The sequence below is a fragment of the Myotis yumanensis genome, unplaced genomic scaffold, assembly GCF_028538775.1.
Source record: "Myotis yumanensis isolate MYYU_CA2020_CCGP unplaced genomic scaffold, mMyoYum1.0.hap1 SCAF_4, whole genome shotgun sequence".
Classification (NCBI taxonomy): domain Eukaryota; kingdom Metazoa; phylum Chordata; class Mammalia; order Chiroptera; family Vespertilionidae; genus Myotis; species Myotis yumanensis.
In genome coordinates, this window is record NW_027223755.1 from 106,033,541 (window position 1) to 106,056,513 (window position 22,973).

The window sequence follows — 22,973 nt, forward strand, 5'->3', positions numbered from 1 at the left end:
AGGGAATGACATGGACAGGGTCAAGGTCACCGGAGCCTTGAGTTGGAGGACTGGTTGCTGGAAGGTGAGGGTGAAGCAGCAGGCGTTGAGGGTTCAGAGGTAGAGATGGCCATGGGAGCTGGTGGCTGCAATGGGAAGGAGGAATGCCCCCGCCATGACCTTGCCGGCTGTCACTCACCCGAGGCCCCTGGCAGTGAACAGTGCTGACATCCCTTACCACGTGCCAGGCACCAGGTGAAGAGCTTTAAATTCATCGCCCGCTCAAGGGAAGTGGAGGAGAGTTGGGAGGAAGCAGAGGCGAAGGGGCTGAGCCAGCTCCACCAAGTGCTAGGGCTAAACAGCCCCTGGCCTCCACCAGCTCAGACGTGAGTGGAGCCACTGGCCACACAAATGCAACTCAACTTGGAAAGGGGCAAGGCTCCTGGGGTCAGGCCCCACGGGGGGGGAGGGGGTGATGGGGGGAGGATAAAGACCCTAAAAACACACAAAACTGCAGCCCTGCTCAATAGGGGACTTGCTGGCCCATCACAGCCAGGAAGAGATCAAGAGGCTGACTCGCCCCCTCTGGCCACACAGCCAGCAAACCCAAGCGTCTCTCCACCCTGGGATCTTCTGCTTCCTCAGCGGAGACCAGGCTGAAGGGACCGTCACCCTGCAGCCTCCACAGGTGCCCACACGGATGGCACCGGGGCTCTTCCCTCAAACAGTCCTGGGGAGGGGGGGGGGAGGAGACACTCCTCCCGCGATGCCCTCGACGAGCCCACACTGGAAACCCAGGAGGCACTCCAGTTCCTACCTCCCCTGGGCAGGATTCTCCTCCCCGCCTGACAGGGAGACTGCACAGGCGCAGGGCGCACAGGCCTGCCAGGTGTGGCCAGCAGGTGGCGCCAAAGGAGCCGCCCACGTGCTGAGGGTGGGGTGCATGCACCTGCCGCTGGGGTCCTGGAGGAATCGGCAGAGCCGCTGCCAGTGCAGTGCAGGCCCCGTCCTCTCACCAGGGGCATCTCCCACCTGCAGCCGGAGGCAAGCTGCTGCCAGAAGGAAGTCTGGCTGAAGAGTGTGACTTTGGGTTAGGGTTCCCCGGCCTCGTTCCCTCTCCACATTACACATGGGGTCGTCTAGCAACTACCTCAAGATGTCAGGTCTTCGCGACCCCTCCTCCCCTGCCCACCTTCGCATTAAGCTCCCCCGTGACACAGACGAGACAAGGGTTTCAATGCCCAGAGGTGTACGTTTTATTTGTCGACGTTGTACGGCGCTAAGGCACAGTGTGTTTGCTTCCAAGAACTTGAGAGGAATGGAGAAGCAAGTGTTCTTCGGGGCCAGGACCCCCGGCCGCCTTTTTGGCTGCCGGCTGGGCCTCGGACCCCAGCCCCAGCAGACCCAAGGCTGTGCTGAAGAGGTTGATAGGAGTGGAGCCGTCAGTGATGAGGGTCGATTTCAGGCCCAGGCTCTGAAGCAGTTTTACCTGGAGGGAGTTGGAGGGTGAGAAGACAGAGTCAGACCCCGGTCCCTTCTCTCATCCCCTTGGCCGCTTCTCTAGGGCGGCTACCACCCACTCATCGGACACTGCAACTGCCCCCCAAGCCGTCCTCATAGGCTCAGTCAGTGATAGGCGAGGGGCCTCAGCGGGGCCCGAGGGCGCATCGCCCTCTTCCTGGGGCCACAGAAGGCCTGGGGCCACAGAAGGCTCAGCCCCTCCCTGCAGCTGCCCCAGGAGCTCACCATTCCACCCTTCGCACGCCAGGCCTTTCTGGTCCTTAAATGCGGCAAGTTTCATTCTCCTGTGTCTTTGCACTTGGACCCTCTCCTGGGAAGCTCGTGTCAACTCTGCATAGTGCTCAAGTGACCGTCCTTAGACCAACTAATTTGAAATGTCACCTCCCCTTTCACGGTATCACCCACTTGACTTTCTTTGAAGCACTTGTCACACGGATGTCCCATCTGTTTATTTTGCCCCCAGAAGCTCCGGTCCACTGCTGAGTCTAGTGCAGTGCCCAATATGACACCAGCTCAAGTGATACAGGTCAGGACCTGGGATACAGGGACAGTTCCACCACTCCCTCACCTCACCCCTCCACCCTCAGCATCTCTCTAGTCAGTGATTCTCAACCTTCTGGCCCTTTAAATACAGTTCCTCATGTTGTGACCCAACCATAAAATTATTTTCGTTGCTACTTCATAACTGTAATGTTGCTACTGCTATGAATCGTAATGCAAATATCTGATATGCAGGATGGTCTTAGGCGACCCCTGTGAAAGGGTCGTTCGACCGCCAAAGGGGTCGCGACCCACAAGTTGAGAACCGCTGCTCTAGATGTTGTATTTGCCTCCCCGGCTCTAACGTCTTGGTTCCCAGTATGGTCCCAAGACACACACACACGCCCCTCCCCCCACTCTCACCTGCATCTCTGGCCCTGCAATGGCAAGGTCCCTGATGGTGCTGGGGCCCAGGGCCTCCGTCATCTGCTTGAACTTCTTCACCTCCACCTCAGCCAGCTGCTGGGCCTTGCTCACCTCCAGCTCCAGCTGGGACCGGGCATAGGTCAGTTCTAATTCTCGTACTTTCTTTACCCGCTGGAGCTCAGCCTCCTGAAAGGGGAAAATCCAGCATTCTTTCAATCACGTGGGCCCCCAGGGACAGTCCAGCAAGTCACCTCGCCAGCAAGCCTGAGGGAACTGGGGTGGAAGTAAGGAGATTGTAAACTTATAGTCAGTTAAGTGTGAATCCTGACGATGCCACCTTTAGATAGTGACCCATGGGAGGCCCTCAGTCCAAGCCTCAGTCCCCTCATCTGTAAATGCAATAATACCTACTCTCATGGGCTTCTGAACATTAAATAAGATCATGCATGTAAAACATATGCAATACCTGGAACAAAACTGCCCAATGTTCGAGCGCATACCACACGGAAGATGAGTATAATACTCATCTGTGTCTTCCAGGCAGGTAGGAAGTGAATTGACAGAGGACAAGGGACTTTATAAACCACAAACATGTGAGTAGAGCTGAATATTAGGGCACTTGGTATCCCACTCGGCTGCAGGGACAGCAGGCCACACCCTGCCAGGGGCATCTCCCCCACTCACCGTCTCGATGGCCAAGGCCTCTGCTTTCAGCTTGGCCTGCAGCACGGAGCCCTGTCCCTCGATGCGTGCCGCCTCTGCGCGGGACTCGGCCTCTGCCTTGGCGGTCCCGGTGCTCTCCACGGCCGTGCTGGGGACACCCACAGTCAGCAAGACCCAGAGGAAGCCCTGCCCTGCCTGCTCTCCTCCAGCTCTGACTTGTGCTGCAGACACTTTCACAAACACCCCCCTGGCTCTCCCCACCAGCTGCTTTGTCAGAACCCTCAGCAGGCCATCTTTTCTTTTAGTTCTTTTTTAATATTGATTTTATATATATATATTTAGAAACATCACGCATTGTTCCACTTGTTCATGCACCCGTTGGTTGATTCTAGTATGTGCCATGACTGGAGCTCGAACCTGCCATCTTGGCGTATTGGGACGATGCTCTAACTAACTGAGCTACCCAGTCAGGACTTCCTTTAGTTATCGACCCACCTCAGAGCCTCCAGCTCCAAGAGTTCCCTGCGAGCTTTCTCGGCTTCTGATTGGTCCAAGATCTTCTGGCGCTCAAGCCGGCCACGGGCTTCTTGTTCTAGTCTCTGAGCCTCATGCCTGGATGGGAGAGAGAACAGAGAAGATGCTGGTGTGGGGCAGAGCTGGCACAGGAGCTCCAAGGGCAGGCACCACTGATCTACGTGGGACAGAACCTGGCCCATGGGAGGCACCCAACATGAAACAGAAGAACTATGTGCGCACTGTGAGCCCAGCACGATTCTGGGCTCAAGGGAATGTGGTCATGACCAAGGCCCTGCTTTCATACAGCTTACCGTCCAGGGGAAAGAAACAAGTAAAGGAGGAAGATTTCAGACAATGGCCCGTTCCCTGAAAGTGAGGACACAATGGCGACTTGGCAAAGAGGGTGCCGCTGCAGTTGGATAGAGAGCCATGGGCTCTCCAAGGAGGTGACCTTCGGGCTGAGGCCCGAGGAGGGGCCTGTCCTCCAACTCCCAAGGGGCGGACCCTGGGAACAGGGAGCAGCCCGTGCAGAAGGCCTTCAGCTCAACTGTGCATTTGAAGAGCAGAAAGGAGCTGGTGGTATGATGCCAACAGCAATCAAGGCTCAACTACAGCAAGACTGTGCACACAGGGGCGCACCTAGAGTGCCCAGCTCAGGCGACTGGGGAGGCTGAGCCACTGGGCCCCACAGGACACCTACTACGCAAGGCCACTCTACCAATTCCAGGAAACAGCAGCCCTACCTAATACACAGAAACAAACACAGGGAAGCAGCCAAAATGCAGAGACAAAGAAACATGTCACAAATGAAAGAACAGAAGAAATTTCCAGAAAAAGAACTAAGTGAAATGGAAGCAAGCAAAGTACTAGATACAGAGTTCAAAACAATGGTTATAAGGATGCTCAAGGACCTTAATGAGCTTCAAGGGACTTAGTGAGACTTTCAAAGACATGAAAAAGGACCAGTCAGAAATTAAGCATACTCTAATTAAATGACTTACAGGGATTCAACAGTAGAGGATTCAGAGAATCAAATCAATGATTTGGAATATAAGGAAGCAAAAACACCCCATCAGAAGAGCAAAAAGAAAAAAGAATCCAAAAATATGAAGATAGGGTAAGGAACTTCTGGGACAACTTCATGTGTACCAACATTTGCATTATGGGGGTGCCAGGAGAGGAGCGAGAGCAAGATATTGAAAACCTATTTGAAGAAATAATGACAGAAAACTTCCCCTACCTGGTGAAAGAAATAGACCTACAAGTTCAGGAAGTGCAGAAAGCTCCAAACAAGAGGAACCTAAAAAGGCCCACACCAAGACACATCATAATTAAAATGCCAAACGTTAAAGACAGAATCTTGAAGGTAGCAAGAGAAAAGCAGTTACCTACTTACAAGGGAGCAAGTGCCCATATGACTGTCAGCTGATTTCTCAACAGAAACTTTGCAGGCCAGAAGAAAGTAGCAAGAAATATTCAAAGTGATGGAAAGCAAGGACCTACAACCAAGATTACTCTACCCAGCAAAGCTCTCATTTAGAATTGAAGGTCAGATAAAGAGCTTCACAGACAAGAAAAAGCTAAAGGAGTTCATTACCACCAAACAAGTATTACATGAAATGTTGAAGGGTATTCTTTAAGAAGAGGAAGAAGAGATAGAAAATGTGAACAATAAAATGACAATAAATACATATCAACAATCAAATCCAAAAATCAAAATAAATGAACAAGAAATCTAATGAACAAAATGGACTGATGAATAAAATGGAACTAGAGGCCTGGAAACATGGGACAGACTGATGAATCTCAGAGGGGAGGGGGGAGAGGGGTGGGCATAGATTAACCAAAGATCTTATATGCATATATGCATTACCTATGGACACAGACAATAGGGTGGTGAAGGCCTGGGGTGGGGCAGGGCGGGAACCAGTAATGAAGGGCGGGGGAGATATCTGTAATACTCTCAACAATAAAAATTTTTAAAAAACTAAAACTAACAAAAACAAAACAAAGAAAGGAGCTGGTGGGCCTGGAGCCTGGGGAGAAGGCTGAAAGGTGAGGAGGGGGGGGCAGGGCTGCCCTCAGAGTGCCTGCAAGAGCACAGAAATGAGCTTGGTTCTGGCACAAGCAAGGCGAGAAGCCACAGGAGCAGGGCGGCATCTGGTCACACTCTAAGTGGACCATGCTGTCTTCCCCATAGGACAACAGCAGACTGACCATCAGGGGACGCCATGTTATGCAGGGCCCAGCAGGGGGCTGGAGATGGAGCCCCTGGAGAGGTCTGGCCATGGGAGGCACTGCGGGCGGCTGCCCTCACTCACTTGGCAGCTGCCTCCTGGGAGTTGGTGGTAATCTCGATGGCCAGCTGGACGCTGCGCTGCAGGGCGTCCCGGGTCCTCTGGTCCACAGGCTCCACCGACTGCACATCCACGCTGCTGATCACCAGTCCGTTTTGGGGGAAGATGGCCCGGTCCCGGGGCTGGAGCAGAGTCTCAGCATCGGTCCCCTTGGGTTCCAGAGTCTCGAAGCCGAAGACGGCCGTGCGAATGATGCGGGCCGAGTTCTTGTGGAAGTCATCGAAGGTGACCGAGGCCACGGCCCCCCGCACCCGGGACGCTATGGCCTTGCAGGCGTCCCCCACGAAGTCAGGCACGGAGAAGAGCTTAGCCGCCTCCTGGGGGTCCTTTCGGTCACTCAGCTCAAAGTGCCTGTGAGCAAAGGGGCCCAGGACAGGGAAGCATTTTCCTCCAGGAAACACCTCTCTCACCTTCACATGGGACTCTGACTCCACCCTCCTGGCTGGGCAGGGTCATTCAGGATAGAGAATGCTGATCAGTGTCCACCATGTGCCAGTGAAATCCTAAGAACCTTGCCGTGTTCCCATCTCATTCTCTCAGTCACTCTAGGGCAGTGATGGCGAACCTACGACACTGACACGCGAACTCATTTTTTTGGTTGATTTTTCTTTGTTAAATGGCATTTAAATGTATAAAATAAATATCAAAAATATAAGGCTTTGTTTTACTATGGTTGCAAATATCAAAAAATTTCTATAGGTGACATGGCACCAGAGTTAAGTTAGGGTTTTTCAAAATGTTGGCACGCTGAGCTCAAAAGGTTCACCATCACTGGTCTATGCTCTTAGCGGTCATGCTCTAGCAGCCAAAGACATCAGCGCCTCATCAGCCTCTGTCAGGGTCCCGGCCACTCAGCCGAGAGGTAAAGAACACCTCCTTGAGCCCTAGCTGGTTTGGCTCAGTAGCTAGAGCATCGGCCTGCAGACTGAAGGGTCCTGGGTTCAATTCTAGTCAAGGGCACATGCCTGGGTTGAGGGCTCGATCCCCAGTAGGGGGCGTACAGGAGGCAGCCGATCAATGATTCTCTCTCATCATTGATGTTTCTCTCTCCCCCTCTCCCTTCCTCTCTGAAATCAATAAAAATATATATATATTTTAAAAAAGAACACCTCCTTGGGAGTAGCAGAGCATCACTTCTAGGTGTGGCTTATCTTCTCTGTCTCTAGCAGCTGCCATGAGATCCCTCACTATGTACAGCAAGCCTGTCAAACTCAAAGGCTAACACCAAACAAATGAGGCCCACGGCCCGTGAGTTTGACATGCTTGATGTCCAGGGCATTGATCTGATGCTCATTGCATCCTTTCATCAGCCTGTGACATTTTATTTGTTTATTTTTGTTAATCCTCATCTGAGGATATTTCTTCCATTGATTATAGTGAGAGTAGAAGGGAGGGAAGGGGAGAGAGAGAAGCATCAATACGAGAGAGACTAATCGATCGGTTGCCTCCCCCATGCACCCAACCGGTGCTGGGGATCAAACCTGCAACCCAGGGAACCGACCCGTGACCCTTTGGAGTGAAACTGATGGTCATGTGTCACCCTCACTTGACAGATGGGGGAACTGAGGAAAGTGTCAAGTCACTGGCTCAGAGCCACAGCTAGCAGATGGCAGGACTGGGACGCAGACCCAGGTGGTTGGCCCCAGAGCAGGTACTCTTGACCATCTGCCCACACCGCCACTCCTGCCCGTTGTGTCTGATAGATCTTCCGATAGCCTTGCAGTTGTGTGGCTCAATATGTGCCCGAGTGTCCTCCAATCAGGTGCCCAAACCCCTGCTCCCAGGAGGGGAGCCCACACCTTCCCTGTCATTCCACGGGGCATCAGATGGGTTTGGGGAACCCCTGCGTGTCCCTCTTGACCACGGCATAGAGTCAGGCGCTCCGCCTCATTCGCAGCCCAGCACTTGGAGGAGGCATCTCTCGTTCTCAGGGTTCTGCTGGGGCTGCTCCTGCAGAAGCCGCCGTCGCCCACCCCGTCGCCCCCACCCCAGCCCGCCCGCCCCTTACCAGTTGTAGGCGAGCTGCAGCTGCAGCCGGGCATGGTCTGCGGTTTCGATGGTGATGACATCTGTGAAGAAGTCAGGCCCGAGCAGCAGGCAGAGCGCTCGGCGGGCGTGGGGACGCTTGGGCCGCCCGGCCGAGAGGGACAACACTGTGAACTGCTCCTCCGGACCCAGCGACACCAGCTCCGGCCCAAACACCACGCTGCAGAGGGAGGCGGGAGTGAGACACTCACAGAGCCTCCCTGCCCGCCTGCCACCCACCGCCAGCCCCCTGCCGGCCCGGCCCTCACCGCCAGCCACCCGCCGCCAGCCACCCACCGCCAGCCCCCTGCCGGCCCGGCCCTCACCGCCAGCCACCCGCCGCCAGCCACCCACCGCCAGCCACCCACCGCCTGCCCCCTGCCGGCCCGGCCCTCACCGCCCGCCACCCACCGCCAGCCACCCACCGCCCGCCACCCGCCGCCAGCCACCCGCCGCCTGCCACCCGCCGCCTGCCCCCCGCCGCCTGCCACCCGCCGCCTGCCCCCCCCCGCCGCCTGCCACCCGCCGCCAGCCCCCCACCGGCCTGGCCCTCACCGCCTGCCACCCACCGCCTGCCCCCTGCCGGCCCGGCCCTCACCGCGCTCTCTTCTCTCTGTAGTCGTACACCTGCACCGCCGCGTTGTGAGGGACGCGGTAGCTGACCACGCGGGTCTTGTTCCGGGGAGCGGAGGGCAGCGCCGTGGTCACCTCCTTCCCTCTGTCGGCCAGAGGGTCCTGCCCCTTGTTCAGCAGCTCCTCCACCCCCGGAGGCAGCTCCTTCTCCCACAGGACCTCGTCCTCCGTCAGCATGTAGGTGCTTCCGATCACCGCGCGCACCTCCAGGGGACAAGGAGGGGGTTGCAGGGAAGGCGCAGGGGAGAGGCCCACCCAGCAGCGGGAGCAGAGCTGGCCGGGGCAGTGGCCGGGCCATTAAACAGCCTCTGGGATGAGGCTGCGTTCACACCCGCCATCTGCGGGCTTGTCACTCTGTCACCTCCCGGCCTCAGTTCCTCACCCGCTAAAGGGACCCCTCGGCGGCTACCTCACAGGGTTGAGTGAATGACATCTCACATGTCTAGTGCTGAGGACTTGGCACATAGTAAGTGCCTGATATTATTTCTTCTGGAATTTTCCTTCCTGGGCAGTTTGGCCGGTGTCCTAAGGACTGATGTCATCCCAGGGACCAGGTGGCATACACTAACACTACTTGGATTCTGAGCTCTACTTGTAGGTTGGACTCTTAGAGAGAGAGGCCAGAGATGTGGTCCTAGGTCAAACCAAGGTTAAGGTTTCAGGTGAGGGTCAAAGAGGAAGGACTCTATCAGGGTAAGGGCCTGGGGGAGGAGGTCGGTTCTTACTGTTCCTCTGCCCACCCCAGTCAGGCCTTGACGCCAGGGGCCAGATCTGCAGTGGGAACAGAGTCCCCATCCTGAACCCTGGCTCACCTTCCCCCTGGGGGCGTGTCTAAAATGTGAAGCTCGATGTTTAAGACAAAGGGAAGGCAAGGGCACATACTCCACAGAACACCCTCATACCTGCCAGCTGCTATCAGTGCTACTGACGTACCGCCCCCCCCCCCCCCGCCCACCGGCCCCCCCCCTCGCACAGCGCAGTGACAGGTCCGGCCCTCGGAGTTACCCTTCCTGTCTTGATGTCCTGCACGTAGATGCCCTCGTTCTGGTCCAGGGGGATGGCCTGACGCTCCTCCACCACCTCCACCACGGCAGACGGCACGTACTCCAGGGGGCCACGGATGAGCCAGTGGTCGCCAGCCTTGTGCAAGACCTTCTCCTCACCGTCCCCCTCCTCCAGGGGCTGCAGGGCCCTCAGCAGCAGCCCCTGCTGCTCCGACAGCACGTACACGTCCTGGATGCCTCGCTCCAGCCTCTCCCCCGGCTGGAGGAAAAAGGACTTCTCTCCCTGGTGGGGAGACACGGGGTCAGGAGCAGGCACACCCAGGCTGGTGGGAGCCTCTGATGGCACCATCTCTGCCAGCCCCTGGGCTCTTGTTGAGGACAGGAGCCCCCAGAGCACTCCCCCACCCCCCCCCCCCCCCCCCCATGATACCGTGAAGTGTTAGCTGGACCCTGAGGCTCTGCAATGCCTGCAGATCCCAGCTGGTCGAACCTGCCCTTAAGATTCTGTGAATTGTCAGGACCTGAATCCTCTCAAGCTCAACAGTAAGAATTAACATACTGTTACTCCTCATTTCTCCTATGTTTTGTTTTCTTGGTGTAGTCTGGGTATTGGCAAACTCTGGTCTTTGGGCCAAATCTGGCCTGCGGCCTTTTTAAGAAATATACAGGGGTGGGCAAAAGTAGGCTTACAGTTGTGAGTACACGAAAGTTTATTCTTATATTTATTAATTATTGTATTATTATTAACCTATTTTGCCCACCTCTGTACATATAATCTACATGCTGTAAAATTTACCCACTTCAAGTATGTAATTCCGTTGTTTTAGTATATCCACAGAGTTGTCTGACCATCACCACAATCTACTTCCAGAACATTTTCATCCCCCTGAAAAGAAACGCTGTACCTAGATCAGTTACTGCCCATCCACCCCACCAACCCATTTTCTGTCTCTATGGATTTACCTATTCTGGACATTTCATAAAAATGAAGTCATACAATATGTGGTCTTTTATGCCTGGCCTCTTTTGCTTGGCATGATGTTTTAAGTTTATCTATGTTGTGGCATGCTGATCATCAGTACATGAACTTTAGTTCATGTTCATTTCCTTTTATAGCTGAACTAGAGGTCTGGTGCACGGATTTGTGCACCGGTGGGGTCCCTCGGCCTGGCCTGCGGGGACCGGGCTGAAACCAGCAGTCCGACATCCCCCAAGGGGTCCTGATTGCAAGAACTTTCCCACCCTCCCCCCTCCCCCTTGCCCTCAGATTCATCAGTCTCTTCCAAATTTCCACGCCTGTGTTGAGCGTCTGCCCCCTGGTGGTCAGTGCACATTATAGCTACGGGTCAAACAGTCACTTAGGCTTTTATATATATACTAGAGGCCTGATGCACAAAATTCGTGCACGGGAGGGGGTGGTGTGGATTCCCCTCAGCCTGGCCTGCACCCTCTTGCAATCTGGGACCCTTCAGGGGATGTCTGACTGCCAGTTTAGGCCCAGCAGTCAGACATCCCTCTCGCAATCCGGGACCACTGGCTCCTAACCACTCGCCTGCCTGCCTGATCACCCCTAACTGCCTCTGCCTCAGCCCCCACTGCAGCTTCATCCAGAAGGACGTCCGGAAGGTTGTTTGGCTGTTCGGTCTAATTAGCACATTATGCTTTTATTATTATAGATACTAGAGGCCCAATGCACAAAATTTGTGCAAGAGTAGGCCTTCCTTCCCCCGGCTGCCAGCACCAGCTTCTCTCCGTCACCCGGGACCCGGGCTTCCCTCACAGCCCCGGCTTCGTCTGGAAGGATGTCCGGTCTAATTAGCATATTACGCTTTTATTATTATAGATAGATAATATTCCATTGTATGGATATGCCACAATTTTTTATTGATTCATCAACTAATAGACATTAGGTAGTTGCTACTTTTTTCTGCCGGTTTTTGCAAATAAAACGTTACAGGCACACAGTGGCACTCATCCATTGACAAGTGCTCTGTGCTGCTTTCACAGAACAGCCGAGCAGAGAGTTGCAACAGAAGCCATACTGACCGATCGCAAAGCCCAAAACATCAACAATTTGGCCTTTGTAGAAAACGTTTGCCAACCCGTTAATCCCTGTATAGTCCAGAGAGGGGATGAGATAAGGGTTGGGGAGGAGGGTAAACCAAGAGTGTTTGTTTGTTTGTTTTACACAGAATGACGTTTCCAGGAACATGAAATAGAGTTTCCTGGTCTGTCTGCAGCGTGGGGCAGGGCCGGGGCGGCGCTCCCAGGGAGGCAGTGTGACTTGAGGTCAGGGGCTGCCCGGGAGACCGATGGGTGTGTGTCTCGGAGCTAGAACCTAGTGCACCAAGGCACAGAGGGAGCCATGACAAGTGGGCATTTCCAGAATATGGAGCTGGTGCGGGAGAGAAGGGAGAGAGGTCTGAGCCCCTCCTGCCACTGAAGGACATTCACTCCCCGGGGGACGTGGAGGCACCTACCTTGACCACAAGCTTTTGCCCCAGCTGGTTCTTGCCATCCGGTCCAACGGGGTCGAGAATCACACAGTAGTTGCGGGGGCCCAAGGTGGTGATAGGCACAACCCCCAGCACCTCCTCGTAGACATCGGGCACATGGGCCTCCGTGTCCTGCACCGTCACCAGCCACTCCTCCCCCGTGCGGCGGGCCACTCCCCTTGAGTCTCGGAAGTTCTGCAGAGCCCGGAGGTGCAGCGCCGTCTGCAGAGCAAGACATCCAGTGTTTGAGTGAACCCCCCTCCACTGCCTCAGGGGGCCTGGGAGCCCCGTTGGCCACCAAACGCTCCCGGGTCTCAGTGCCAGTTCCTACCACCCGGGAGGACTTCTTAGCCCTTTCAGATGACCCAGGATACTCCTCGGGTTACCTGGCCTCTGAAGTTTTTCTTCTAGTGGCCCTAGCAATATTGCTTCTCTGTTACCTGACACCATCTCTGCCACCCTGAGCGTTCCCTGCCCGGAGGTCCCCTAACCCGCATCCACCAGAGCACAGACCTTTTCTGTGAGGATCACGGCGTCCACCAAGTCCAGAACCTCCTCGAACACTGAAGGGAGGTACGCACCCACCGAGCGGACCAGCCATTCCTCTCCTGGTGGAGCAGTAAGGGTCAAAGGTCACCCAAGCTGGCTCCCAGCTGCCCCTGGCCATAAACCCAGGCAAGTAACCTAATTTTTGTGTCTTGGTTTTGTATATGAAAAATGGGAATAGTAGTGACTCAAGGTTGTTTGGGGACCAAATAAGTTACAATTTGCAAAGCATTTTGAGTCACACCTGGCAGAGTTAGCACTGCATTTAAGACATTGTACATACATCACATCTGTCAAATACAAGTGCCAATTACATGTGACCACCCGCTTTGCTGACCTAGAAACTGCCCCCAGCTCATGACAAAGGGTGAGGGGAGGGAAAGGCCTGTCAGCATGATGGTGATCACAGGGTCAGGGCTGGACGTCGCCTGCATGAAGGCGGGTGGGGAAGCAGCTGTGGGCAGCCCTCGATGGCTGTAGCCACTTGGGAGTGGCTTTCCCCACCTCCCCCCACTTCCCCTGCAGTTGAGAGAGTCCGAGCCGTGGCCTGCCCACCCCCTCAGTGCTCCTTCACAGCCTCACCGGTCACCCTCTCCTTGCCGTCCCGGTCCCGGCACTCTTTGCGGGCCCTCAGCCGCAGAGCCTGGTTCTGCCTGATGATCGTGGCCTGAATGATCTCTACGACCTCCACCTCCTTCTGGGGGATGTATGTGCCTTGAAGGGGAGAGGAGGCAGAGGTGGAGGTCAGAAGGTATCAGGGCTGTGATGGAGGCAGGAAGCCTCGGACCTCACTCCGGCCCAATGGGAAGAACTCACCAGGTCCTTCAAATAGCCACTCGTCTCCTGCCACTACCTTGTCTCCATTCTCATCCTCAAAATCCAGCAACGCCTTGAGATGGAGCGCCGTGTTGGGCAGAACCACCTGCAGCGGGGTGATGTCCTAATAGGGAAGAAGGGGGTCATGGGGCATTCAGGGCTGTGACCCCAGGAGTCAAACCTGATGCCTTGGAGGTCAGAATCCACGGCATCAATCTTTACACAAGCCCGAAATAAGACCCGGAATGAAACGTTCAAGATGGGGAGAGTCCCCAAGCCACCGGGTCTGAAGGACTGAGAGCTGACAGAGCGAGAGGCTGTCACTGCTGATGAGCCGAGGACACGCATTCCTCTGGAGCGAGAGCTTAGTCGTCGTTTTGAACTAGAAATGGAGGCAGGAAACTGGGCCGAGGCTGGAGGGGAGACGTGGGGAAATATCTGGAAAGCTGAATAAAGTCATAGTTCATGGCCCAGTGTGCACTGGGGCCTCCCTCTGGGAAGTACAAGGCGGTGGGAAGGTATAAACTGCTAAACAGGCACATTTAAAGCACGTGGCTTTGCTTTCAAGATTGCCTCATGGTCGCCAGAGAGCCACTGTGCACCAGTGGTCACATCTCCTTCCATCAGGAAGGGGGACCTGCCAACAAGCAGCCACACTGCTTTAGAAGTTTGCAGAAGTGCCCTGACCGGTTTGGCTCAGTGGCTAGAGCATCAGCCTGCGGACTGAAGGGTTCCGGGTTCGATTCCGGTCAAGGGCACATGCCCAGGTTGCAGGCTCAATCCCCAGTAGGGGGCGTGCAGGAGGCAGCCAATCAATGATTCTCTCTCATCATTGATGTTTCTCTCTTTCTCTCTGAAATCAATAAAAGTATATTAAAGTAAAAGCAGATAGGGGTAGGCATAAAGGGAAGGGGACAGAGATCTAAATCCTACCGATGGTCTCAATTTCTAACTAAGTGGGGGAGCAAGTTGTTCAATGTGAGGACGGGAACTAGGAAGAGTGGAGAAGGATAAATATTTAGCAGCGTGCAGAGGGAAAATGGAGAGAAAGCTGGTTGGGAAGGAGAGACGTGATGAGCAGGGCTTGGGCTGGAAGGAACCACTGGACCTGTTGCCTGCTTGTGATACTGCTGTGGCGGCAGAGCTGTCCACAGGCTGGCAAACCCGTCCGGAGTGTGAGTACAGAAAGGGCAGGTGGTAACCCTGATCCAGGACCCGGCTTTGCCCAGGCCCAGCGCGTAGTGTTAAAATGAGGAGGTTCTGTTGGGGTAGGAAGGCAAGCCGGGAAGAGCATCTGGGACAGAAGATGGGATCAAAAGCCTTGAGGGGACATGGCAACAGAGGAGGGCTAGGAAAGGAGGCTGGGGTTTAGTTTAACTTCGGGGGGAGGGGCAGGCTGGAGAATAACCAAGCCCGCACTGGACATGGCCCTGGCGGGGCTGAAGCCCAACAGAAGAGGCAGCGTCAGAGTTGAGGTCAGGAGAGCCAAGTGGTTGACAGGCTCCGAGGAGGACAGGCGGGTGGGGGAAGGGAGGCCCAAGCCAGGGGCCACCCTGTGCAAACGGGGTGTGGGGGCGGGGGCGGTAGGGAGGGAGGATGTGGTTCAGGCAGAGGCCAGTCCTGACACAAAAGTGGGAAGAAGCATTGCAGGGGCCCTGGGCTGAGGGAGGGCCCGACTCCCCTGGATTGGAGCACGCGGGTTTGAGAGCATGAGCTGCTGTGGCTGGAAAGCAGAGGTGAAAGAGGCAGGGATGAGGGGAGCTTTCTGTCCACCCCAGGGAGCTTTTAAATACTCCCCCCGCTCCCACTCCCCACCCCCGCCCCCCACCCAGCCGGGATTTAGTTGGTCTGAGGTCGGCCTAGATATGGGTGATTTTCAACTTCTGACAGTTTCAGACTTAAATAAAGCTGATTCTGAGGCAAAGAATACCCCTAACTCTTCACTCAGAGTCCTCAAGGTTAACATTCTAATTGCTCCTCGTCACTTTCCATCTCTACACACACACTCTGCAGACATTTACGTCTCAGTGGACAGGGATGTCTTGGGCTTCCCTGGGTCACATGTCTAGGCTTCCAGGATCGGGAGGCGCTGCTTAGCAGAGGAACCCAGAGTGAAACGGTGTAAACGGGCACGGAGGTGAAGGCAGGACAGTGACGGAAGTGAAGGTGGGACGCCCACAGGCCCAGGGCCTGTGCGACAAGGAGGGCCTGGCTGCCGGGGCAGCCTCCAGCGCCCTCCCGTGGGAAAACCAGGCGTCTGAACCTGGGCCCCATCTTACCTGCCATTGCTGTCACTGCCCACCCGCGTCTGGCACTGTTTGAATGAATAAAACGCTTACGCTTGGCACAAGCCATTCAGTGCCAGATTGGCCGGGAGTTCCCAGCAGGCTCTGGAGCCTGGTTGGTTAGGTGGTGAGATGGGCTGACAGCTCTCAAAAGGGCAGGTCTGTTGTGGGCAGGTGAGGAGGAAGGGGCGTTTGGGGAAGGCCAGTGGAGGGGCTATGAATCGATTCTACCCCCAGTGAGAACCAGGAGCGGTGGCCGCTGTCCCCTCCCACGGTGCCCACTTGTCTTCCCTCCTGAAGGCAGTGTGGTAGCAGGACAGGTAGAGAGGGTCTGGGGGAGGCAAGGCAGATACCTTTTCCAGAACCTCCCCTGGGTACAGGGGGAAGGGGTCCTGGGCCAGCCGGATCTCCAGGTCAGCGTGGCGGAGCCGTACTTGCCCCGTGACATCAAGCAGCACCGAGCCCTGGGCATCCCGGGACACCGGGTTGGCCACTGTGCAGTAGTGGCGTGGGGGGACGGTCACCATGCACAGGGGGGCAAACAGGACCCTGTTGGAAGGGAGAAGTGGTGTGAGGACCCAGGAGACTTCCACTCCCAAAGGAGGTGGAGAAGGAGAGAGAAAGCTCCCTGTGACCCAAGTGAGGGCCAGTCCTCAGACGGATAATCACGCCAGCGAGACTAACAGAACCGCCCCAGCCCAGGTTCCCCCACAGCCCAGTCCTGACACCAACCTCTCATTGTCCTGCCGGATGTAAGTCTTTGGCCCAACCTCCACACGGGACACATTGCTGTTCTGGTCCAGCACATGGATGTAGTGGTAAGGGGGGATGCGGATGATGGACTCTTCAGTTGCCATGGTTACGCCTGTGCCTGGGGCAGCATATAGAGTGACAGGTGGGTGGGGGGAAGATACAGGATGAAGACAGGGGGCCTAGGAGGAGGCAGGCCTGAGCCTGAAGACTGGCTGGAAATGGGGAAGGACCTTCCTCCTCCAGCTCAGACTATTCTACCCTTCCCTGTGCCCATGTCCAACTCTTCCTGGCTCTTCCCACCCTGGCAGCACAGCTCACCCAGACTTCACCCCTGCCAAGAACTGCCCAACAGTTACCCACAGACACCCAGGGCTCTGGGCTGATCCTTCCCCTCCTTCCCATCCGCTTTACGGCCTGAGCTGCCTGCACTTTCCCAATCTCCAGCCCCCGGGGTGGAGGAGGGCAGGGCAGTCTCTGGAGGGCTGTGGCTTCCCCAGCACGGTGGGGGTGGGGATCGGTGGCTCCTCCAGCGGCCTTTATTTCAGAGGATCCTGAGGACCCCAGCAGTATTCAACTGACAGCCCGTAGCCCAGGAATATTTGCATAATCTTTGCTCCTCCAGCCCCACCTGTGCTTGAAGCAGTCCTGAGATCCTGATACTCCTGTACAATCAGCTGGGTCAGGAGCACACAAATTATTCCAGTTCTTTCCTCCCCTTTCTCTCTGGTCTGTTACCACCCTCAACTTCCTGAATCCTGGGCGGCTCCCCCAGTGATTGGCCCTTTCAGGAAGTCACACCCGCTACCTGAACCCTCTCACTGCCTCCAGCGCGCCTTGGACTTTGGACAACAGGTACCTTTGGTCACACAAAGGAAACCAAGTTTACTAAACAACTCAAAGCCTTGTCTCCTGAGACTTTGGTCAGACGTTTTAAAAGCCACCTGCTCCACCATTCATCCAGCTCCCAAGCTGAGCGAGAAACGGGAAGCAAGGAGGGATAGTGGGCACAGGAATAAGAGGCAGGAGCCACTACCCTATAGAGTCAGGCGAGGGGACCCAAGAGTTTTACTTGACCTATATAATCTGTAAAATGTCAATTTTGGGGTTTAGAAATTGAGAGTTCTCACAAACCCCCAATTCCTCCTTTTCTTGAATTAGGAGATAGACCCTACATTCCCGCAGACAGAACTGGTTAGAGCCAAGGAGCAGCTGTGCCTTTAGGTGGGACACAGGTTTTCCTGCTTACCACAGGCCCCGCCACTCCCTGCTGCCTTCCACCCGGACCCTCACACCACCTGCCTGGCTCCTGTTCAAAATACTGTAACTCAGCAGCATCCAATAGGACTTCCTACAATGATGGAGATATTCTACGTCTGTGCTGTCTTTGGGCTGACCACATTTGAAATATGGCTAGTGTAACTGAGGAAGTTTTTAGATATATACTTACTGCTTTCAGAGGAAGGGAGAGAGAGAAACATCAATGATGAGAGAATGATTGATTGGCTGCCTCCTGCACACCCCACACTGGGGATTGAGCCCACAACCCGGGCATGTGCCCTGGCCAGGAATGGAACCGTGACCTCCTGGTTCATAGGTCAACACTCAACTACTGAGCCACACTAGTTGGGCTGTAAGTTTTAGACTTTAATTAACATACCCAAGTGAGAAGGTACCAAATACGATGCAAAATATTGTGGGCTGGGTTTGTTTTTTTCGGGGGGTGGGGTGGGGATAGCCAAGTACATACATCTGAAAACTAATACTAAATAATATTGAACATAAACTGTAATTGAAAAAATAGCCAAGTGTGGCTGGCTGATCCCATATTAGAGAGTGTAGCTGTAGGTAGCCGAGTCCCAGATAGGGGGGAGTCCTCCGAGCCACACAGCACGTTAGTGGTGCTTTTGCGACGAGAATCTCGAAGGAGTGGCTCCCTTATGGTGCGGTGTGGTTAACGCTGCAGACTCAGGCAGACTGACTGCCTGGGCTTCCTGGCAATCCCGATCTGCCGCCTGCGTGCCTTGTATTGTTTCCTAACACCTTACTTCGTTTTTAAAGGGGTTACAGTTTTGATCTGTTTTCCTGGTACACTTTTCACATCAGAAGGATGTTATTTTACTCATTCTTTTATCTTGCAACTTTGTATGGGATTTGACCTTGATACTTTTCTGTCGCTCCTTTTTATATGAATTCCCCTTAACCTGTAGGAGTGGCTTTCCTAAGGCCAGAGCTCCCTCTTCTGTTGATGTTGGGTAGTGTTTGAAAATACTAGGGCTGGCGTTCTGTTTGGGGGTTCTGTTCCCCTCCTCACTCTTTCCTTTCTATTGCCCCATCCTGCTCGGCTGTGCTCCATTCCCTGAAATTGCTCCCTGACATGGGGCTTCTTATGTGCCCCGGGGGCTGGAACTGCCTGGATCTTCGTTCTCCCCTTTACTGGATCAGTGATCTGGGACAAGTCCCTTGCCTTCCCTATACCTGTTCCCTGGCCAATAAAGTGGGAACGGATAGGGCATTTACCCAGCTAGGAGGGCTGAGTTCATCATAAAGCACTTGGAACAGAGCCTGGCCCTTCAGAAGCACCGTGTCCATGAGGCAGGGACTGGCCTGAGGCCCCTTTCCTATGCTTTAGAGCATGTGACTGAACACCAGACACTCACCATCTCACCTGGCCCCTCGACCTCAACCCTCCCCGTTTCTGGTCAGGAATGTGGCGGGTCTGTGTCATGCCAGCTGTGGGGCCAGAACTGCAAAGAAAGGGGCGTCTGGCGGCCCAGTGAGGCCTTTTCTAGCTGCTCCTGTGCTGGGTTCTCTGCAGGCGGCAGCCTGGCCGGGAAGGCAGATGGGGGAGAGGAAGAGCTAGGGCTGCAGGCGGAGGTGTGGACAGGCTGCACGAGGCCCCGCAGGGAAGATTTGAACTCTAGGTTATGCAAGGCTGGGAAGCAGGCTCTGGAAATAGTCTCCAACGGCTCGTTGTTGATGATCCCAATCCCCACCCGCTATGGCTGAGGCCGCTCCACCATCTGTCACCCCAGCTGGGCGCAGTCAGTGGGGCTGAGAGCCTGGCCCGGCTCAGTGACTCAGCTGAGAGTCATCCTTCCAACTGATCAAACTGGGCTCCTGCCTTGTTCTGAAGCCAAGCCCTGGCCAACTACCTGTTTCAGTACCAGGACTTTTCTTAACCTTCCTGCCAAGTTCACCCAAGAACAGCCTTTGCCTTTTCACTCGCCATCCACAGGAGTGAGCTTCAACAGAGGGCCTTTCAGGGGATCGGGGCAACCGTTCGACTCAGGCAGGATGTTTGTGACAAGTTTCAGATTTAGACTTTTGTCGTTTACCAGATGACATGTACAGTCAGAGCATTTTACTTCCAGTAGATCAGGGCCCTCAAAAGACAATGGGCCGGTTGGCGTGGCTCAGTTGAGCATTGACCTATGAACCAAGTCATGGTTCGGTTCCCAGTCAGGGCCCGGGTTGTGGGTTCGATCCCCAGTGTGGGGTGTGCAAGAGGCAGCTGATCAATGATTCTCTCATCATTGATGTTTCTCTCTCTCTCCATCTCCCCTCCTCTCTGAAATATATATATATATATATATATATATATATATATGACAATGGCTAGTCTGTTGACCTTTGAAAGGCCCTGCCCTGACTTGGGTTTGGCCCCAACTCCCCAAATCCATCCAGACCTCCCTTTAGTGCCTGCTTCTGAGATCTGCCCTCGTCTGCTCTCTGGGCACATGTCCGGGTTTGCCCGATCACATGTCCCCATGTGTCATGAGGCTCCTGTAAGAACCAGTCAGTTTTCACCCAGTCTCAGAGATCAGCAGCTCCTGCTGCACCACACCCTCCCCCCTCACACAGAGGCCGGGGGAACGGGTGGATGAGCAGAGACAACACAGCCTGTGGGAGGAGGAGCTGGGTTCATCCTCTAGTTAAGAGACAGCGTTCACCTGTGTCTCCGCTGAGAGGTAAACTTATGCTACAGCAAAATGTAATTAATGAGCAAGGAGTCCCTACGTATCAGATCCTCAGGGTCAACTGTGAGTGGCTGACAGTGAATCTTAAGCAACAGATGCCCAAGTCACCAGCCACGCTGGTGGGCAGTGAGCAGCAGCAGCCTCACCTGGAAGCTTCAAATGCAGAATCTTGGGCCCCACCCAAGAGCTGCTGAATTAGTTGGCACCTTAACTAAACCCCAGTGATTTGGGCTCACATTAAAGTATGAGCAGAACAAAGATGAGCTCAGATTACAGACTGCTGCTCAAGGGCAGGGGAGTTCATTTATTCTCCCCCAGCCCCCTCACCCCCAGGCCAAGTAGCCCCTAGCCAACACAAGCCCCCCAATCCTAAGTCCTGGGCTCTTGGTCCAGCAGGCCTGCAGTTGGAGGTGAGGTCGTGTTTCAGCCTCGCCAACATCACCTCTATCAAGCTTAGAAAATTGCACGTGAAGTGCAGCCCAAACAGGCGCTCAACTTCCCAGTTTCCTTCACCAATTTTCAACGTTCTAGTCTTTGTTGGAGAATCAGTCACACTCAGGCACCTCTCTCCCAGACCGCTTCCTGGCTTAGGGGATTACTTCCCGCTCTAGGGGACTACAGCAGAAATTCTGGGGGATTTGTCTCATGTAAACCATTTAGCAGCAGAACTTTAGGGACTTTTCTTCCTAGGAAAATCTTCCTGAGCTCCAGCCCAGCTAGGCCACTTTGTGGAAGGAGCAGCAGCTCAGGTGCCTCTTGTCCTACCTCCATCGCCCTCCCGCATGCTGCCAGTGAATGCCAATCATTGAAGGCAAGGGTCGCCTAGATTAGGAGTGACCCAGGAACCGGCTTCAGAAGCCCTGGTCCAGGTCAATGTTTTCTAAACTTGTCATCGTAGGACTCAGCTGCTAGTGCTCCCAGGTCTCACCCCAGACCCAATGGGCAGAGGTTTCCGGGAGACTCTGGAACCTGTACCATTGGCAAGTTCCCCTGAATAACAGCTCCCATCATTCATTATTAAGAACTTAATCTGTGTCAGGCATGGCGTTAAGTACCTTTAATTAACTCCTTTACTCCTCACAAGAACCTGGGAGCTAAGGAACTTGCTGAAGATCACAGAATGGTCAAAGGCCGAAGCCAGAGTTCCACCCCAGGTGCCTGGACCCAGAGCCCCCAACCAGGAGGCAGCTTGGCTTCTCAGGCACAAATGTCAATAAGACCTAGAACAAGGACTTGGGTGGGGCTGGGTGCTCCCAGGGAACAGTGCCAATGGCAGTTCAAAGGTGAGCATTCTCTGCCACCTGAGAGGGCAGCACCCAACAAGGAGGCCCGAGGTATTCCAGGTGGCTGCCTGCCTGCTCATGGCTTTGGAGAGTGCCCTGCCCAGGAAGCACCACTCCAGGGCAGCTGGGTGCCGTGTGCCAAGGGGAGAAACAGGCAGGCGTTCCCAGGGAGTCAGTTGGCACCCCTCGCGACAGCCAACCTTTCCTCCATAAGCCTGGGGTCCACCTAGGCAGGCAGCAAAACACAGGACATCTGTCTCAACCCCCATTCCCCGCCCCTCCATGCTTCACTCCTGAGATCTACGGTCCCAGAGCTTCCCGTTTTCCACTTCCCCTCACCCAGGGAGAGCAAGCCTTGCTCATCCAACTCCACTCCTTCTGGGATGAAGCCTTGAGACTGCTCTGCTAATGGCGTCTCAAGTGATCTGCAAAGCCCACAGTTGGCATAGCCCTGAGCGGGAGATGTGAAAACCTCAATATCTGGCAAAGTTGAGGGATCTCAATGGGGACAAATCACATTCCAAGGACTCTAGGGACAGGCCAGAGCCCAGGCCCCCGGGGGGGGTGGGGGGGGACCCATGAATACAGCAGGGCCCAATCTAATCCTAGGAGGGTGTGAATGGACCCCTTAAGCTTCCTCTGGCCTTACTGCTGATGTGGGAGCTTGAAGTGAGGGAGGCCCGAGATTTTGGAGGTGAGGGGTGTTGGCAAGGTGACAAATTGATCTATTTTTACTTCAAAAGACAGAAAAAAACTCCAACAAGGAAAACAAAATCTCTAAAGGCCAAGCCTCCACCCACCGTCTCCCTGCTCTGCTTCAGAGGGTCTTACCTGCCCCAACAGAAGGCACCAAAAGGCAGGACAGGCTGGAAAGAGCCCGGAGGGACACAAGGCCCTACGCTGGCTCGGGGTGTTGGGGCCAGCGCTCAGTACTCACATCCAGAAGTGTGTCTGACTGCAATGACTCCTCAGACTGGGGAAAGCAGGAACCCAGCCCCAGGGATCACTTCCCGGTAGCTCAGCGCAGGGCAGGGCAGGCTCAGGGAGGGGCTTAGGCATTTAAAGGGCCCTTGCAGCTGCTGCTCCTTTTCTCCTCTGGGCGGCGGCTGCAGGCACTGCAGCTCACCAGCTGGCCTCACTGGAAAGCAACTGGGAAAGGTCAGAGGACTGAAGACAGGTGTGGACGAGTTCACCGCTAGCTTCCCAACCTGGGG

General features: G+C 54.9%; 1 protein-coding gene across 3 annotated transcripts; it reads right to left on the bottom strand.

The window, feature by feature from the left end:
• Positions 1-1,211: 1,211 nt before the first annotated feature.
• On the bottom strand, positions 1,212-22,795 carry MVP (major vault protein). 3 transcript variants are annotated; one of them, XM_070413543.1, is made up of 15 exons: positions 22,697-22,795; positions 16,479-16,617; positions 16,100-16,295; positions 13,462-13,585; positions 13,228-13,359; positions 12,613-12,707; positions 12,085-12,321; positions 9,606-9,887; positions 8,566-8,804; positions 7,951-8,148; positions 5,907-6,293; positions 3,565-3,681; positions 3,091-3,217; positions 2,404-2,592; positions 1,212-1,468 (listed from the first exon to the last, which is right to left on the bottom strand). In XM_070413543.1, exons 2-15 carry the CDS (start codon positions 16,601-16,603, stop codon positions 1,259-1,261), a joined length of 2,658 nt encoding a protein of 885 aa, XP_070269644.1. In that variant the 5' UTR covers positions 16,604-16,617; positions 22,697-22,795; the 3' UTR covers positions 1,212-1,258. The 3 variants fall into 3 exon arrangements, with proteins under 3 accessions (XP_070269644.1, XP_070269643.1, XP_070269645.1); XM_070413542.1 differs by having other exon boundaries at positions 22,591-22,748; XM_070413544.1 differs by lacking the exon at positions 22,697-22,795 and adding an exon at positions 17,128-17,371.
• Positions 22,796-22,973: the final 178 nt, after the last annotated feature.

Coding starts and splice junctions, on each gene's coding strand:
- MVP (XM_070413543.1), bottom strand. CDS start 16,603: ATGGCAACTGAAGAGTCCATCATCCGCATCCCCCCTTACCACTACATC. Junction 3,682..5,906: donor TCCCAGGAGGCAGCTGCCAA/GTGAGTGAGGGC, acceptor TCTCCCATCCAG/GCATGAGGCTCAGAGACTAG. Junction 2,593..3,090: donor AGGCCTTGGCCATCGAGACG/GTGAGTGGGGGA, acceptor TTCCCCTTTCAG/GAGGCTGAGCTCCAGCGGGT.